The sequence below is a fragment of the Pseudonaja textilis genome, chromosome 2, assembly GCF_049901715.1.
Source record: "Pseudonaja textilis isolate UNSWEBS1 chromosome 2, rPseTex1.2, whole genome shotgun sequence".
NCBI classification, from domain to species: Eukaryota; Metazoa; Chordata; class Lepidosauria; order Squamata; family Elapidae; genus Pseudonaja; species Pseudonaja textilis.
Window position 1 is genome coordinate 49,688,106 of NC_141991.1, and position 17,842 is coordinate 49,705,947.

Genomic DNA, 17,842 nt, shown 5'->3' on the forward strand with positions numbered 1-17,842 from the left:
GGGCTATACAAGTGTGGGGTGAACGCATTTGTGCATGCAGCTCCACTTTCACAAGCAGCAGGAAAAGCTCCTTGCACAGAGCCGCCCCTCTCGCCCACCATGGCCACCACCAGTCTGCAAAGCCAGAAAGGTTGGGGACCACTGCCTTAACTTCAGTGACTTTTCCTAGATCAACAAAGCTTCCAAATACTTTATATTTAGCCTGTTTATCTTACTTAAGTAACACCACTAACTAAGGGGAGCCTTTGTACCAGCAAAGCTATAGAACAGGGGTGGCAAATTCAATACCCGCAGGTCGGATCCGGCCCGTGGTCGTGTGCTTAGATCTGGCCCATGGGGCTGGCCTGGAAATAGCAAAGGACTGGCCTGCTGTGCTTCTTTTAGCAAAAATGAGGTGCGGGGGGGTGAGGACGCCCCCCCATACTCTGTTTTCAGCCTGGATGGCCTCCTGCAGCACCCTGCCAGCCAAAATGGGGTACAGGGAGGGGCCGCATGTAGACCCCCACTCCATTTTGGCTGGCAGAGTGCTGCAGGAGGCGTCCGTCCCATCTCCGTCTGCCTCCCCCGGCCCGGCCCGGTCCATGGAGGACAACTACAATGCTGATCCGGCCCTCCGAGAAATTCAATTTGACATCCCTACTATAGAAGGAGCCTGAATAGTTTATTTTAGAAAGTAGATGTATTATTTACATAGACTGCTTCATATAATACAAATCTCGTTTGATTTGCAGTGATTGTTACTTGATTGCATTTTAAAATACCGCTTCATTCCTTTTTTAAAAAAAAAAAACACTAAATAGTTTGGCAAGGAAGACTGCACCTGACAAAACTGAATGATTCTGGATGCCATTTATTAAATAAAAATACTTTTATTTATCACCTGTGATCCTATTGGACACTGTGTATTGCACAGTGTGTATTGCACTGTGGGACACTGTGTATTGCACAGTCCATTAAAATTGGACAAATTTTAAAATTATTTGGGAAATTTCTCATGAGACTGTTCTTTGTCATATTTGGATAATAGCTTTCTTGAAAGTTTTTCATTGATAGTGTATCCTTTTGATGACATTCGATGAATATATATGTATTCAACATTTTCCTTGTTTTATATCTAGGAAGATATCTTCTCAGCCATGCAGTATTTATATTGTAAGAATTTATATATATTCAATGTTTTCCTGTTTTGTATCTCTTCCCCAGATCCCAAAGCATTGTAGATTCTCTTTGTATTTTTTCTATAATATGTTAAGAGTCTATTTACAGAACCATATTCATCAGTAATTAACAGGAAGCATGAAACATTTAAGATAACCATACAATGTTCAAACTTTGTAGAGTTAAGAATTTTTCCTGAGTTTCATCAAACTCAGGAATGTAATATCCTTCACTGGATGGAATCCTAATATTCAGCTGTATCACATTGGAATGAAGTAGTCAAATAAATTCATTCATCAGCTAGGTCTGACTTACTATCTCAGCCACTGGCTTATACTGTGTTCTCTCTTGTATTTCTATAGGGCCTCTCTCCAAATGGAAAGAATATTGGGCTGCCTAATATTACCTTTAAATATGACAGTAAGTTATCCTTCTGCATCATGACTTCTCTCGAAAATAACATTGAATTTGTTCTTATTTAATCACTTACACTTTTACTTGAGAAAAATGTATTGTCAATTAAAAATTTAAGGGGTAAATTAAAACTATTTTGTTCAGCCATGGTATCTTTATCCAAATTTTACCTAAATAAGATAAAGTAAAACAATTTACATTTTGATGAATATATGAAAGAAAGGCAGAACACTTTGGGTTATTTCTGTGCTTTCCTAACATTTGTAGCTGCAAACAAATAGGATTTAATTCTTTCACTGTTCCACATGATTCTGACTAATAAATCATTCTCCCCTCTGAAGTTTTAGAAATATTGAATTATTATTGTGTGACAATCTCCATAAGAAAACATAGAGCTAACAGGGTACCGAACACAGGAAGCACCATAAACCTTTAAGAAAAAAAGTGGTGGGTTGGTGTTTTTTTTTAGCAAACTTGAATCTTTATATAAACATTATACTGTGGTATATAAAAGATGCAAAAAAACAGCAAGCAACAAGCAACAGTAATTAAAAAGAAGACTAGAGAGAATGCAGAATAAAGTACAATTGGAATATAGACATGATTGCGTTGAGTTTATAATACTAAAAAAAAATTGTTGTGCCTCTTCATTTTCTTCTTTGAAGGGAAAGTCAAGGCTGCATACCAAGAGGAATTTAGAACTTCAAATATATAGCCCCCAAATCTGATGATAAGATTTATCTGACACAATTTTGTCTGGCAATTTAGTCTATCCAAGCATACTCTTTAAAGAGAAGTTTGGTTGTGCTAATTTATAATTTCAACTAATTTCAACTGTAGCTGAATTTTGTTCTAGAAAACCTGTTTGTGTTCATCCATAATCTCTTGGATCTCTGTTATTTGACAAATGGGCAACCCTGCCAAGATCACAATCTTACACAGATAGATTCTTTCCCCCCAGCAAAAGATGGGATTTCTGAAGTACACAATCTGTTAAGTTCCTTTGCTAAACAGAATTATTATCACAACAAGGATACACTTGCTATTAATTTTAAAGTTTTAGTGTAATGTAAAGCAACTGAAATGCATTTTTACTTAAAGTATATGCCTTTGCTAGAGATTATACAGCCTAACAATGTACAAAAATAAAATGGAGAAATGGAAAGTAAGGATTTTTTTTGGTTATGAGTTTATAGTATTTTCCTCGATTTTTGGCAAATTGTCATTTTGGAACACATACTTTTTTGCCAACAAAATGCAACACTATCCTTTAAGTGGATCCAGATGTTGGAGGAAGCTCTTGTTTCAAATTTCCTACACAGATGGCTGTTTTTCTGCATGAAACTTTTGCTGTCATTCACAATAGTAGGGGAATCCTACTATTTCTAAGAAATCTACTTTTAGCTATTTCTTAGGAAAAAATATAAAGCAGCTAAATAAAAAGTGATCAATTCCAGGAATAGCATTATTATATAACAAAGAACTGAGTAAGCTAAGAGAGGATAACCACTCTTCCGGCAATAAATGGATAATGAGAATCTTCACTAATTTATAACAATGCCATGTTAATGGACACAAAATCCATTAGGCTAACAATTTTCAAATCAAAGTACCACAAAGAGGCTAACTTCAAGAATGTGCCCAAAATCAGGGCCCATTAGTCATGTGGGATTGAAATTTGGTAAGATGTGGCCACTTCAGCAGCACCACACTGCCACAATCAGCTACACTACTGCCTTGCCATAGTTGGTCACAGTCACATGATGATCACCCGCAGCACTCTCTGCCAACTTCCCATAAAACAATGGGGGACCTGTCAGGAAGTCTGAATTCTTCTGAGTTGATGAAAGCACCATACAGCATTGCAGGAAAAATTAAGTTCAAAAATAATTGTTGCAAAAGGCAGCTTTATGTGGGACAGCGTTCATCCTGTGACAACAACTTTACACCATCAAATAAACATCTACCTATCCCAGATCCTTGGGAAGGACTCAATAGGTGGATAAAAATACAAAATCCAATCTAAACATCTGACTGATTGTCTGACCAACCATAATAAAAAAATATTGTCAATATAATTATGCGGTGTGAAAAGAGAGGAAGCTGTCCTGGTCATCAGATGACACCATATGTCTTCAGAAAGCAGCAAAGAGGAGCAGAGAACAAGAATCGAATGAGACCAGGGCCACACAATTACAGGATCAAGCAGTCAGGACAAATAACATGAGACAAGGAGAGAGAGATGAGGAAAGGCATGCATGTCTTCAGAATAACAACAAGAGGCATAGAAAGAAAACAAAGAAGAGAAGACAAAGGAGGAGAGTAATGTATGTCTCCAGGATCAGAGACAAAGAACAACTAAGGAAAGAGATGGAAGACTTCAGGTCTCCAGAATGACAATGAAAACCATAGAATGGTGACCCAACAGCTCACAGGTTGTCTAGTAATTGATTAAAAATAGAATGATATCATTGGACTCCTAAAGGTGCTTTTCAGAAGGCAACTGGACTTTCTTGGATTTTTCTTTGAAACATGTTCCTCTTGTCATCCAAGAAGCTTTTTCGGTTCAAAGGAAAAAAACCCCAAGAAAGTCCGGTTGTCTATTGAAAAGCAGCTTTGGGTGGATAATTTAGAATCTCCATAGACATATTATTGGACTGATGTTAAGAACATTTTCTCTGAATGTTCTCTAATAACACAGAAGACATTTTCTGTTTTAAATGTATTTAATTGTTTCTTCCCCAGATTGTACTCCTTATTTAAATTCAATAGGAAAACATGTCATTGGAGATGTACAGAACATCACTATTAGTCAATATGCATGCTCTGATCAAGTTGCAATGACTGTATTGTGGACAGCCAACCCCATTGGTAAGTAGAGAAAAACTTGAATTTCAAACAGATGCCAAACCATTGGAAATTTCTACTTTTTCCCCATTCCTAAACTCTCTCACCTTCATTGAATCCATATTTCAGATCTCCTGAAATTAAGCTTTGCCCAACATTATTAACATTAAAGTCTGTACTGAAAGAATTCAAGACAGTCCATTTAAGCCAGGCTAAGTTGCCAAATATAAACGAGAATTTCTCCCTTCTGTTTAAAGGCACTTCTACTTCCAAATTGCATTTTCTCTGTCATTCTGAAATCATCTTCATCTATGAATAGATAGGAGTGCTCTTAATGCTTGCCATTCAGACTGATGCAACTTAACTTAACTTAACTTAACTTAACTTAACTTAACTTAACTTAACTTAACTTTATTCCCTCCATGTTATTTAACCTTTTCCTGCAAGTTCCTCCCAGACTTGCTTAGATATAAATATTAGAGAAGTTTAAATATAAAGTAAAGTAAAGATGTACTGAATTCTGAAATAATGTGTTCCCACATACATTTTTAATTGTGTTCTAATTTGTACAGGCTGCATTGAAACCTCATCAGCTTTTTGAAAGGGGCCATAATAGTGAACTGATGATAGAAACACATTTGCAAAAGCATTTTACATATATTTTGGGGAAACGGTAAAAGGGATGGTTAAATGTTGATAAATCACAATGTATTTCATTATATTGAGTGTGCTGCTAATCTGAGTAGAAAACAATGGGTAGCTATTACAAAGAATGTGGAAGTGATATTCAATGCTTCTAAGAGCACAGTGTTACCGAATTGCTAATTTGCATCTGCAGACTTGGTTGCATTAAATCTCCAAGGCCTACAAAGCTTGGCATTTTCTCTTGTAATGATCAGAACTTAATCCCTCTCAAAATATCAAGGAGGAAGTGAAGTTGAAGGATCTCAGGTAACAGGGATCTGGTTAACTTTTCTTATTCATTGTCTGTATATCAGCATAAATGGTACTGTTCTTCCTTTAAATATTAAGGACAAGGATGTAGTTGATTTGCCTCCCTTGTTGCAAGATCACTTAGATCTTGAAAATATTTGTATTAACGTACATGAATTAAATACCAAATTCAACCACAAGGAAAATAAATTAAAAAATTTAGTCCTAAGTATTGTAGGAGCATGGGAAGATACAATTGCAGCTACACTGGTCTTCTTAGAATATTTTCTTAGGATCTGCTTGTTTAAGAATGCCATACAATGCAAATGTAATTGCCAAGTTTTCCTAAATTATATGCTTACCTGATGTATATAATGCCATGATGGCAAACCTGTGGCACGCAGAGCCATTTGTGCCGGCACGCGAGCGGAAGGCAAACTTACCTCACTGGGTATGCGTGTGCCTCACAGCTGATTTTTGGCTGGTTTGAGGCCTTTTTCGGCCTCCCAAAGGCTTGAGGAAGGCTTCTGCAGGCTGAAAACTAGCCCCGTTTCAACACTTCCTGTTTTTCCGAAAATACCGGGGATTACGCGTGCATATGTAGGGGGCGTGAGGAGGCACGTGCATTGTCTTCTGGGTGCTGGCAGGTGAGTGCGAGCCTGCAAGCGCGTGCACAATTTTTGGCACAGGAGCCCCAAAAGGTCATCCACCACTGGTATAGTGCCACACAATTCAATTCCCTGAATTCTCAACGATAGTCATATAGAGACTTGATGTATACACTTCCTGCTCCATAAATGATAGGAGTCTAGAGCTTGAACAAAGGGCGAAACTTTCCTGATACACCTCCTGTTGTTTTTGTTTAATTCTCTGTTCTCTTTTCTGTCTGGGATGTATTTTATTTTCTAGTTCCATATTTTGAAGTTATTACACATTATAAGTGTGTCAGAGTTGCTTTTTGCAAATTGAAATAGCTGTATAAATCTAAGGAAAACATATTCATCAATAAAAGTATGTATCTGTTTAAATATATGCAGGTATTGAATTTCTGAAAGGATTTCGAGTTATACTTGAAGAATTAAAATCGGAAAGAAGACAATGTCAGCAATTGCTTTTAAAAGATCCAAAGCAGCTCAACTCAAGTTATAAGTGGACTGTAAGTCTTAGCGTTGAAAATCATAGAAATCTCAGAGCAGAAACCTTATTGAAATCAATGGGACACTTTACCAAAGGATATTTTTATCTCCAATATTTGCCAGGAATATCAGAGTCTGTGGACCCCTCACTAGGGTTTTGCACACTTCACCCTGAGAAGGACTCTGGTGCTCTAAGTATTGCCATAATTTTAATCTGTAGATTCCTTAAATGTGTGGCATTTTTTTTTTTCAGATTCATGCTTAAGAAGGCAGGAGGAAGTTGCAATTTAGCAGCATCTGAATATATTTAATTTCACATTTTATAATTGCATGAAAAATAAATATGGAATTATGAGGAAACAGATTGTGGACTACACCTTCTACCAACTTCCTTATCTTTTATGACTATCTAATTGGTTAAGGTTTAAAGAAGAATTTTGAGAGTCCAGTCGGAGTAATTAATAAAAAACTAACGCACCCACTAGAGTCTCTAAATTCTTCTTAAATTCTTAACTAATTGGATTGTCATAAAAGATAAGGAAGTTGGTCTTCTGGTGCTAACATTGATTCCTGTAAATGGGAAATCTGGAATTATGTTAGGAAAATAACAATTGTGTGATTATCCGGCACATGCAAAAAACATGCTACTAATTGGTTTACATTTCTTCCCTTTCAGAGAGTGGAATCTCAGCCCTTCCTAAATCTGAAATTTGAAACTGATTACTTCGTAAAGATTATTCCTTTTCCATCCTTTAAGAATGAAAGTAACTACCATCCTTTTTTCTTCAGAACTCGGCGTAAGTACAACAGCAATTATTCTTTCTGCCTTACAGATCTTTGTATCCTGAATCTTAATGAAAGCTGATAGCAGCTGAATTGCATGCTTTCTAGTTAAAATTCACATCAAAGACTACTTTAAGTGAAATGGCATTGGAGGCCTTGGAGAGAAAATATGGATGAATTATGGGAACATATTTACAAAGATTTTGACACCCTGAGTTGATTTTACTATGACATTCCTGTAAAAAAACTGGGTGCATGCCTTTCTCTCAGCAACTATTATTTTTTTGGGGGAAATTAAATGACTGGTCTAAAAATCCATCAGTCTATACATATATGAGGTATATGATATTAAGACTTGGTATCTTCTATTGTCTTTCATGTCATTTGGAGACCTAAGTATACATATCTTTTCAAGATATGTGCAACAGATTAAAAAGTGCTGCTGCTGCTCTAACAGTTTGAAAAGAGATGCTTTGTACACATTCTCATGAATTATAAAGTATTTTGAAATATTTGCATAGTCCTAATCCAAAGTGACCATTAGCTACTTTTTACATTTGAGCAGAAGGAAACAGATGAACCCTTCATCTCTAGTTTGTATTAATATAAAAATGCATATGCTTTTTGTAATGTGCACCATAAAATCAAAGGATTATTCTATATATCTGCTGGAGGATTTAAACTCTCTTTTATTCGCAAATACGGGCAGGTACCAATTAGCCTAAACAAGTTGTTCACATAAAATAAGCACCAGGTTTCTGGCAAGGTAGAGTTTTTCAAACTATGGCTAAATTCCAAACTGTTACAGGAGCCCCACCTTTTCTGTCTGATACACAGACTCTTAAAGTTTTTATACAAAGGAAGGCAAAAAAATATTCCCGTCTAAATGAAAACCTTATTTTGTGAAGTTAGCTTTTCGGAAGACCTGAAATTTGAAACAATTTTGCTTTTGTCTATTCCTTTTCTTTAAATAGCTTGTGAATTGCTGCTGCAACCAGACAACCTAGTCTGCAAACCTTGTAAGTGGAACTGCAATTTTAACATTGTCTCTACTAAGATTATATCAAGTTAAAAAAACTATGTTCCAATCGTTGTTTAAATCTTTCTTCCTTGATAGTTTGGAAGCCAAGAAGCTTGAATATTACGCAGCAAGGTTTTAATATGTATGTATCTTTTGATCATGCACCACATAACTTTGGATTCAGATATTACTATCTGCACTACAAGCTCAAAACTGATGGACAGTTCAAACAGAAGATTTGTAAACAGGTTTGCTCATATTTTATAATGTTGGATCTAACCTAATTTCTAAGACATTTAGAGACCACTCTTATATCAGGTTAGTTTAGCCGACACTAACAGGGTTTGGTGAAAGATTCACCTATAGTAGTGGGTTTGCAGATACATTAACATCATAAAGAATTTGGGAAGAGTTCTGACACAGTTGTGTTTCTCCGATTTTGACAGGTGGACTAAAACTCTCAATATTTCCCAGCCAACCATGCTGGCTGAGGAATTCTGGGAGATGGAAGTCCATATGTCTTCAAGTTTCCAAAGTTGAGAAACACTGTGATGGAGCAGCTGAAATGGAATAACCATATGGGCAAGTTCAGGATGGCATAGAGGAGATGTAACCTCCTGCTGAATGTTGATCGCCACCATACTTCAAATGCTTGTTCAGTTTTGCAGAACCTTACATTTAGCTCCAGATTTAGCATGAAAAAAAAAATCTAGTCCTATTATACTGTATTTAGTGGGGCTGTTTATGTTCCCTAGACTCTATGATCTATCTTTTTTTCTCTCCACTCTTTTCTGTTTTTTGCATTTTGAATTGCATTTTTATTTGAAATGATGGACATATGAAGTAATGCTTTAGAGATAATAATTCTACATTGGCTGATTGCAGGGTGAAACTTCATGCAACATTTAAGCATTAGATTAGAGCACTTGAAAGCACATACAATATTTTTAATCAATATTTATGACATGTAGATAAAAGTTGTAATTAAGTTTTTGTAAATGCTATTACTTTATTACATTTTTATTTATTTCAGCTGGGAATAAAAAACAATTACTTTGAGTTAGAGTAGTTTGGAGTTAATGTGATTTTCAGTGAAATATAATTCAAGGGGTACTGCTGTTTTCTTTCTCTTCTTTGCTTAAATGCTGATTGCATTCAGTGATATGCATTCATTTGGGGAAACTCCTCCTTTTGCTATTTGATACATTTGGCTGTAATCCAGAAAAGGCTATGAGAAAGAAAAACCTTGTCCTCTGTTTTGAGTATTGGTTCTGAATTCTTTATAACTAGGGAAAGATTTTTTTGTTAACCTGGACTAGGGAGAGATTTTTTAATAAAACAAGAACTCCAAAGGTTTTTGGATTAATGATTTATGTACTTTATTTATAAATCTGTATCTTTAATTGCTTGGGAATTGGTATAACTTTCAAAAGTGATAATCTTGTAATGAAAATATAGTTTTTTTCTAATATTGAAAATATTTTATGAATGCAGGAATAATTGTTCTGGTTTTCTCATAGGAAAAGAATACAGAAGTAATAACTTGTATTCTTCAGAATGTCTCACCTGGAGATTATATCATTGAGGTAATGAATTATTTGTAGTAGAAGAAGATAGGTGTAGAAGATATTGTAGCCAACGTTCAGTTATTTCCTTTGAAACTAGGAGAGTAATTAGTATCTTATCTTTGTTTTGCATTACAATATAGAATAATGTTGTCTGTACATTTTTTCAAGACTTTGGCACTAACAATCTGATCTCATATGTTCACCCAAGCATCATAAAAAAAATCACCTGAAATTTCACAAGAATGCTAAATTGATCTTGTAATGCTCCTACTCTATCAGGGGATCTTGTAGATGTCAGCATTCTTTTTCAAGACTGACAATCTCATCAAATCATTGCCATTTATATGCATTTTAGGATTTATAGTTTTATTTAAATTCATCTCTGGTGAATTTTAGACATTTCTTTCTGGAGGCAAGAAGCACTCTTGCCAAATTCTTGGAATATAGAATAATTCTGGGAATATAGAATAACTTGTTAATAAAAAACATCAATATCATAAAAATGAAATGGCAAAATCAGCTATTGTTGACCCTCCTTCAGAACTGAAGTAAATTTTTAATTGAATTTTTGTTTGCATGGCTCTTTTGTACATACATGACATTGCTGGAAAATTAGAAACTGGATTGGTTGTTCAGATGGATAGACAGTTATATAAAATTCAGATCCATGATGGAGCTAGACACCAACTGGGCAAGTCTGGCTGCCTTGTGCCTTGTGGGTTACTGGGCTGAGTGACTTCTATAACTTCCCATGAAGTGGACAGCTTTTTCTAAACTGTGTATTAGGCTGCCTATTTATTAGATTTAGGGCTGTCAAGGCTGCTTGGAAGATGACTTGCAATTGGATTCATGCAATGGTATGGCTTCTTGAAGAGAGAGGGTGAATACCATTAGCCTTGAACGGTGTAATGGCGTGTCCCTTTCTTAAGAGGGTTAATCTAATAATTTTGGACAATAATTGTCTTGTTTCCAAACTATTTTTCTTCTTAATTTATTGAGAACACCAAGTACAATACATGGATATTTTGAAACTATTCTTTCTTAATCAAATTTGGACATAGTTTGGATTGTTTTCTGTGTAATCAATACTATAGTGTTAAATCAGTTTAATAAAAAATCAGAGACTAGTTATTATAGGACAATTCATTTGTAAATTAGCCTATCTCTTAGTGATAATTTTACTTTTTTTCTTAAAATTTAAGTATTAAACAGTGATTTGTCATGTTTCTAAAATAAATATTGCCATATGATTTACTTTTGTTTTGCTTTGTCCTTAAGCTTGTTGATGATACCAACACAACAAGAAAATCAATGCACTATGTGTTAAAGCCAGGTATAAAAATCTTTAATAATGTTTTTAAATGAAAAAATTCTTAATATTTCATAAGATAGCTATAAGTAGAATACATGCATATAAAAAGAGCTTTAGAGGATACCATTACCTTAAGCCTATACTTTGAAATTGACTGATTCCATAGCAGTAGAGATGAGAGCGTGTTCAGATTCATCTGGTCATTCTTTCAGCTCTTATTACTGATTCTTTCCTATATAATGAATGTTCTGCATTGGCAAAACAGTGCTAATCAACTCTGAAGGTGGATGAGTGATGCATGTGAATTTTCTCAGATTGAATTTGTTTGTTTTATTTTATTTCATTTAAAATATATGAAGGACAACTGGATACAGTTAGCAGTCCGGGATGGAGAGCCTTTGCCATAGCCTCTCTGACATTCAAATTATACAGAAATGGGAGAATCTGTTTTTTTGTGTACTTGTGTACTTACTTGACTTTCTTGTACTACCATGTATCACAGGCTCTCAGCGCTTTATTTTTAAATTAAAGTAAAACACCAGAAGATTAAGATAATAAAAAATGAAAAAGGTTTCCCCAAAGTAATGGATAGTGGCCTTTTTATAGCCAACAGAGTTGTTTGTCCCCTCAAGAGGAAACAACTTTCATAGATCTGTGCTGAACTATAGTTAAGGCTTCAGCCAAAGCCTGTGGCTATTGAAAATTCACCTCAGAAAGCCTTAGTTCATACTATTTAGTGGAGTAGGATCACAAAATGTAATTTAATTAAAATTAGTTTGCCTTGCATGTTTCAACTGTGGGAAGATGCAATGTTTCTAGTACCTCAGTTTAAGAAAAGCTAATTTAGGTATTTTTCTTCCACCTTTCTCCAAGTGCACTCTCCATGGGCAGGTCCAATAAGAGCAGTAGCCATTACAGTACCCTTGGTTGTCATCTCTGCATTTGCAACACTTTTTACAGTGATGTGTCGCAAAAAGCAACAAGGTAGGCATTTTGCTTCAAAATGACCTGAGGGGTGGAAGTCCCTTACAAAACTAGTCATGGGAAAATTAATTCGTTAAAAAGTTGGATGCCTTTGCCAGAAATCACCTCCTCTGAACGTGTTTGTTCTGAAATGTCCATGTTGGTACCGGAATTAACATGTTTCTGTTTAGCAAAACTGTTTAACACAACATTGGAATATTGTTATACAGCAAGCAAGCAGTGGCATTGCTGTGATCAGCTAGGGGCCTGCAGTTAACCTTGTCTTTTGACTGATAGAATTAACCTAATATATCCTAGAGAACCAGGTGTTTGCAGTGCAGCATCTGGGTGATCTGCTTTTTGGAGATCTGTTTGCAGGCTCACATTCAATTGAGTCCAGAAAGAAGCTGGAATTCCTTTGGCATTACAGATTTGTGCTTACAGATAAATGAATTCTAGAGCCTTACACTTGCCTTACGCTTGTATTTTAATGTTTTGAAGGAGCCCTTGTGCTTGCACTGAGTAGGGCTTGCATTTCTGAGTAGATGCAGCTATAGAGGACTTCATAGTACATATCTACACGATCTAGTGCAGGGGTGTCAAACTGATTTCATTGAGGGCCGTATCAGGGTTGTGTTTGACCTCGGTGGGCCGAGTGGGCATGGACAGGGTGAGTGTCACCAGCTCAATGTACTGCAGCCTAGATGGAAAAAAAAACCTCAGGCCAATGTATGTAGAATGATAAGGTGAGCAACCATCCTCCTTTAGGGAGGATAGTCCTCCTTTTGTAAGTTCTGTCCTCTCTCAAAAAGTGTCCTCCTACATGTCCTCCTTTTTGATATTTGAAGACTAATCTGTAAATCTCCATATTTGATCAATGCCGATCCGATCTGTTGTGTGTGATGTGACATATTTGTATTTGACATGACGATTCATCAAGGCTCGGTGCAGTGCGGCGAGACGCAATTATGAGACGCATGCGCTTCACACAGGAGAATTGTTTTGAGAGAGTGTGCCATGCACAAGTGGCTTTGTTTTATTTCTTCAATTTATTTGTGTCCTCCTTTTCATTGTAAAAAAGTTGATCACCTTAAGAATGAGGAAACCAGACTCCTTTGGAATTAGGAGAGAAAAAAAACAAGAATTTGAATTTTCCAAGCTGAAAGGGGAAAATAATGCAGTTCTTCTCCATATGTAGATAGCAAAATGCTTCACTGTTAATTTTTTTGTTTCAATTTAGAAAATATCTATTCCCATTTAGATGAGGAGAGTTCTGAATCTTCTACCTACTCTGCATCTCTCCACGTGGAAAGGCAGCAGCCTCGGCCTAAAGTCTTCCTGTGCTATTCCAATAAAGATTGCCAGAAGCACATTAATGTCATCCAGTGTTTTGCCTTTTTCCTTCAGGACTTTTGTGGTTGCGAGGTAAATTGGCCCTGTTTTAATTTTCTTGAAGCTTCTTTGTGCTATATTAAACACATTTCTTGTAAGGCATTAATTGAATTGAAATGAATACAAATCTTAACATTCAATTTATATTTTTAAATTTTTGTATGAGGATGTTTATAGCATGTCTGACCTCTAGTGGTAGCTGTGAGTAAAAGTAATCCTTGCTTATTTTGTTTGGACTAGTTACTTTTTAGATACCAGTAGAAGTTTGGAATAGGGATGTGCTCAGGGGTGGGATTCTACCAGTTCGCACCTATTCGCTAGAACTGGTTGTTAACATTCTAAGCAATTCAGAGAACCGGTTGTTTAGAAGAAATTACTGGCCTAATCCTGTAAGAAAGGCAGGAAGGAAACATTCTGGTGTTGCTTACAGAAACTGCCTCTCTGTTAACCCTTACTACATTCTTGGCAGGACTAGACTTCTTGTCTCAGGAACATCTCTGGAGTTTTTTTCCTCCTTTTCTGGTACTTTGCTTATGTGGAGTGACCATTCAAAGTTACAATGGCACTGAAAAAAGTGACTTATGACCATTTTTCACACTTACGACTGTTGCAGCATCCCCACAAGTCATGAGAGGTCAGGAGAGGAGATGCGTGCCTCAATGTGAGTGATATTGAGTTGGCCACATCCAGCCGATAGCATGACCACCAAGCCATGACCACCAACTTAGCCACGCCCACAGAACCGGTTGTTAAAAAATTTGAATCCCACCCCTGGATGTGCTTAATGTTCTAGAAAAAAATGAGAATATTCTAGTATGGCCTAGAATAAAAGCTCAGCTGGGTTTTTCAAATGCCTTGATTCCGGAACTCTAGTTAACACATCTCTTCCCATCAATTTATTTGGAGCTTCTTTTAAAAGTTCACTTCAGTATGGGGCACAGCTCCAGCCAGCCAGCCATCCTTGATACAGAAGAAAATGGGAATCACTCGACCCCATGGAAATCCATTTATGTATCAGAAGTTTTGTACAAATGTGAAACATATTTTTGCTGATAAAGCACCTCATAAATTAGTAACATGCTAGAAATGGGTATAAATATGAAAGACTGCCTCATTGTTAAAGATCTTTGCATTTAGAAAATATGGAAATTTAGCTTAGAACTACTAAACATATAATTTAAATTACTTGCATGATTATGTTTATCTGTTGCTCATATCATTATCAATAAAACTATTACAAATAATCCTAATCCAATCTTTCCTTATGGGATGCTGTCCAGATTATGTTGGACTTTTAACTCCACAAATTAGTTTGCTATGCTAGCTAGAAATTATAATAATGGTAAAGACTAGTACAGCTAGAATGTTCAAGAGTGGAAAAAGTGTTCTAGTGTCAGAATCAATTATAGATGTAACTTTGGATGTATGTATATTATATATAATATACACATTTATACACAGACACAAAATCCAAAAGCAATTCTGAAGATTCAAAAATTAGCAGGAAATTTTGTTTAATTGATTAAAAAAACCAAATACAAAGCCTGTAATTATATTATTTTGGAGTGATTAACAGGCAGTTATTTTGCCAAGTATTTCATTTAAATTATGCTTTAAGAACTGGTTTTGTCTTCTTTACAATCTATTTTAATTTGATACACTCTTAATTTACCACTCTTTTTATTATAGGTAACCTAACTGTATATAGGTAACATTATTATTCATATATAATCTTATGATTCTATGATTTTAACAAAAGAGTTTCTTTATCTATTATGAGTTCCTTCATACTATAAGAACCCATGTGGATCCCCTGACAAGGCAAGCCACTAAAATATAAATTGAGAGCAAACCCCACTCTCTACTAGCACTGATGGTGTTACATAGTTTGAGTAATGGAACATTTGCAAGAAATCAGCCAAGCTCAAAGAGCATTACGGACCCCTCGGATCCTATAACATATATAGTAGATTCAATAAATATTTGGCATACATCTCATGGGGTTTCTTTAGATTAGATTAACAGAGTTGGAAGGGACTTTGTAGGTCAACTAGTCCAACCCTTCACCCAAGCAGGAAACCCTACACCCTTTCTAACAAATGGCAGTCCAGTCTCTTCTTCTGTGGGAGCATAGGGTAGATGAAAAGGACTCCTTATTTTAACCTCCAAACAACAGTATTGTAAGTTCTGAGTGAGACAACTTGATTGGCTTAAAAGCTCCCAATGAAGTCCACAGGTGATGAATGAAGACATGATCCAATTCATATTACTCTGGCTGTCCTAGAGCAGAGTTCACATTATCAACTTACAGCATCAGGAGAATTCCCCATCAGTTATTATGTGGATGTTACCCTTAATTTGTAATTCCAACTCTTCTCTCCTTCCCTCCCTCCCTCTCTCCCTCCTTCCCTATGTATGTATGTAATGTGCATTGTCTCTATAGCAGGGGTCGTCAACCTTTTGGACCTCAGGGACTACCAAATTTATAATTTTAAATCCTGTGGACCAGACACTCTGGGAAAATTCCCCATCCTGTTTTCCTACTGATTGATCATTCTTTATTTGGGATCGCAGGATACTGTCTCTAGCTCCGTTTTCAGGTGTGTGTGTGTGAGAGAAAGAGACTTTTGGCTTCATGCAAGGAAAGCAGCAGAAGCAGCAGAAATCTTTCTCTCACCCCCCCAAATTCCACCAGAATGGCACAGCCTCTTGGAACAGGATGCCTTGTAAGGTCCCAAAGACTCATTTCTGGTGGAGTTTGGGAGAGAGAAAAAAAGACTTTAGCTGCTTTCCTTGTGTGCAGCCAAAAGCAGAAGAAAGAAGTGGAAAGAAGCAGCCTGGTGGCCAGGCGAGGCACGTGGGGCAATTTCCCCTCTCCACCCTTTCCCCCCTCCTCTCACTACCTTGTGTTGTTCACAATGCAAGCGACGCAAGCCTTGTGTTCCCGCGGGCCATGTGGGTGGCACAGCCTTGTGTTCCCATGCAGCCTGGATTAATTGCTTTGGGGGTGATATTTCTCTGCGGACCACTAGTTGTCCCCGATCCACTGGTTGGCGACCACTACTCTATAGTGTGTGTGTATCTCTTTCTCTGTGTGTTTGTGTATTTATATGTGCATATAGGTGTGTGTGTGTGTGTGTGTGTGTGTGTGTGTGTGTGTGTGAATATGCATGTATGTATATATCTATGCATCCAAATACACATACATTCTGCTTTTTTTAAAAAAAAGTATCCCAAGTAAGTACTCACTTAAGCACCTGTAATAAATGTCAGCCCATAAATGCATATTCATGAAATAGGCTGAGTGGTTGAAAGTCAAGGCATTATACAAAGGCTATAATCTTCTCTCCTAGGTTTCTTTAGATTTATGGGAAGATCTGAAAAACTCTAAAGAAGGTCAGAAAGAATGGCTTCATCGGAAAATCAATGAATCCCAATATATCATTGTTGTATGTTCAAAAGGAATGAAATACTTTGTGGAGAAAAGCAGCTGGAAGCACAAGAGGTCCAAGGAAAAGGATACCGGGAAAGGAGAACTCTTTCTGGTTGCCATAGCTACCATAGCAGAGCAGCTACGTCATGCAAAGCAAAATTCACGTGACCTCTGCAAGTTCATTGCTGTTTACTTTGATTATTCCTGTGAAGGTGACATTCCTGGAGTATTAGATTTAACCTCAAAGTACAAGCTTATGGATAACCTGCCCCAGCTTTATGCTCATTTAAAATCCAAAGATCTTAGCTTTCATGATTCAGAATTGTATCCTGTACATATTAGCAAAAGAAACTATTTCAGGAGTAAATCTGGACGCTCGCTCTATGTAGCCATTTGCAACATGCATCAGTATATTGACCAGGAGCCTGACTGGTTTGAGAAGCAGTTTGTGTCTTTCTTCCCAACACCTTTACGTTGTCCGGATCCTGTGATAGAAACTTTTGACTCTGGCTTGGTATTAAATGACTTAGTCAATAAACAAGTGACTGATGGAGATTTTTATCTAAAAATAGATGCAAATGCTGTTCCTCCTTTACATTCGGACTCTCTTTGTATGACACAGCACTTGAATCTTGGGTTGGATAGAGAATCTCAGGACATTCAGAATACTAGCTCCATTCTTCAGCCATTGCTGCATGTTGTAAAAACTGCCAATCTACCAGACATGCCCCGAGATTCAGGAATATATGATTCCTCTGTGCCTTCATCTGAACTGTCACTACCTTTAATGGATGGGCTCCTAACAGATCAAACTGAAACATCTTCCATGACAGAGAGTGTCTCTTCCTCATCAGGACTTGGTAAGATGTAGTAGAGAAAGAG

At 36.6% G+C, this 17,842-nt stretch overlaps 1 protein-coding gene across 2 annotated transcripts in view; it reads left to right on the plus strand.

Moving 5' to 3' along the window:
- IL17RD (interleukin 17 receptor D) overlaps nucleotides 1–17,842 on the plus strand; it is a 59,797-nt gene that overhangs the window by 38,115 nt on the left and 3,840 nt on the right. Inside the window, exons 2-12 of one of the 2 annotated variants that reach the window (XM_026723726.2) lie at nucleotides 1,521–1,578; nucleotides 4,318–4,443; nucleotides 6,390–6,508; nucleotides 7,165–7,285; nucleotides 8,246–8,290; nucleotides 8,389–8,540; nucleotides 9,813–9,878; nucleotides 11,139–11,193; nucleotides 12,046–12,156; nucleotides 13,376–13,560; nucleotides 16,881–17,820. In XM_026723726.2, the coding sequence (XP_026579511.1) occupies nucleotides 1,521–1,578; nucleotides 4,318–4,443; nucleotides 6,390–6,508; nucleotides 7,165–7,285; nucleotides 8,246–8,290; nucleotides 8,389–8,540; nucleotides 9,813–9,878; nucleotides 11,139–11,193; nucleotides 12,046–12,156; nucleotides 13,376–13,560; nucleotides 16,881–17,820 (1,978 nt within the window). The remainder of the gene's footprint in view (nucleotides 1–1,520; nucleotides 1,579–4,317; nucleotides 4,444–6,389; nucleotides 6,509–7,164; nucleotides 7,286–8,245; nucleotides 8,291–8,388; nucleotides 8,541–9,812; nucleotides 9,879–11,138; nucleotides 11,194–12,045; nucleotides 12,157–13,375; nucleotides 13,561–16,880; nucleotides 17,821–17,842) is intronic. The other variant, XM_087923842.1, reaches the window with a different exon arrangement.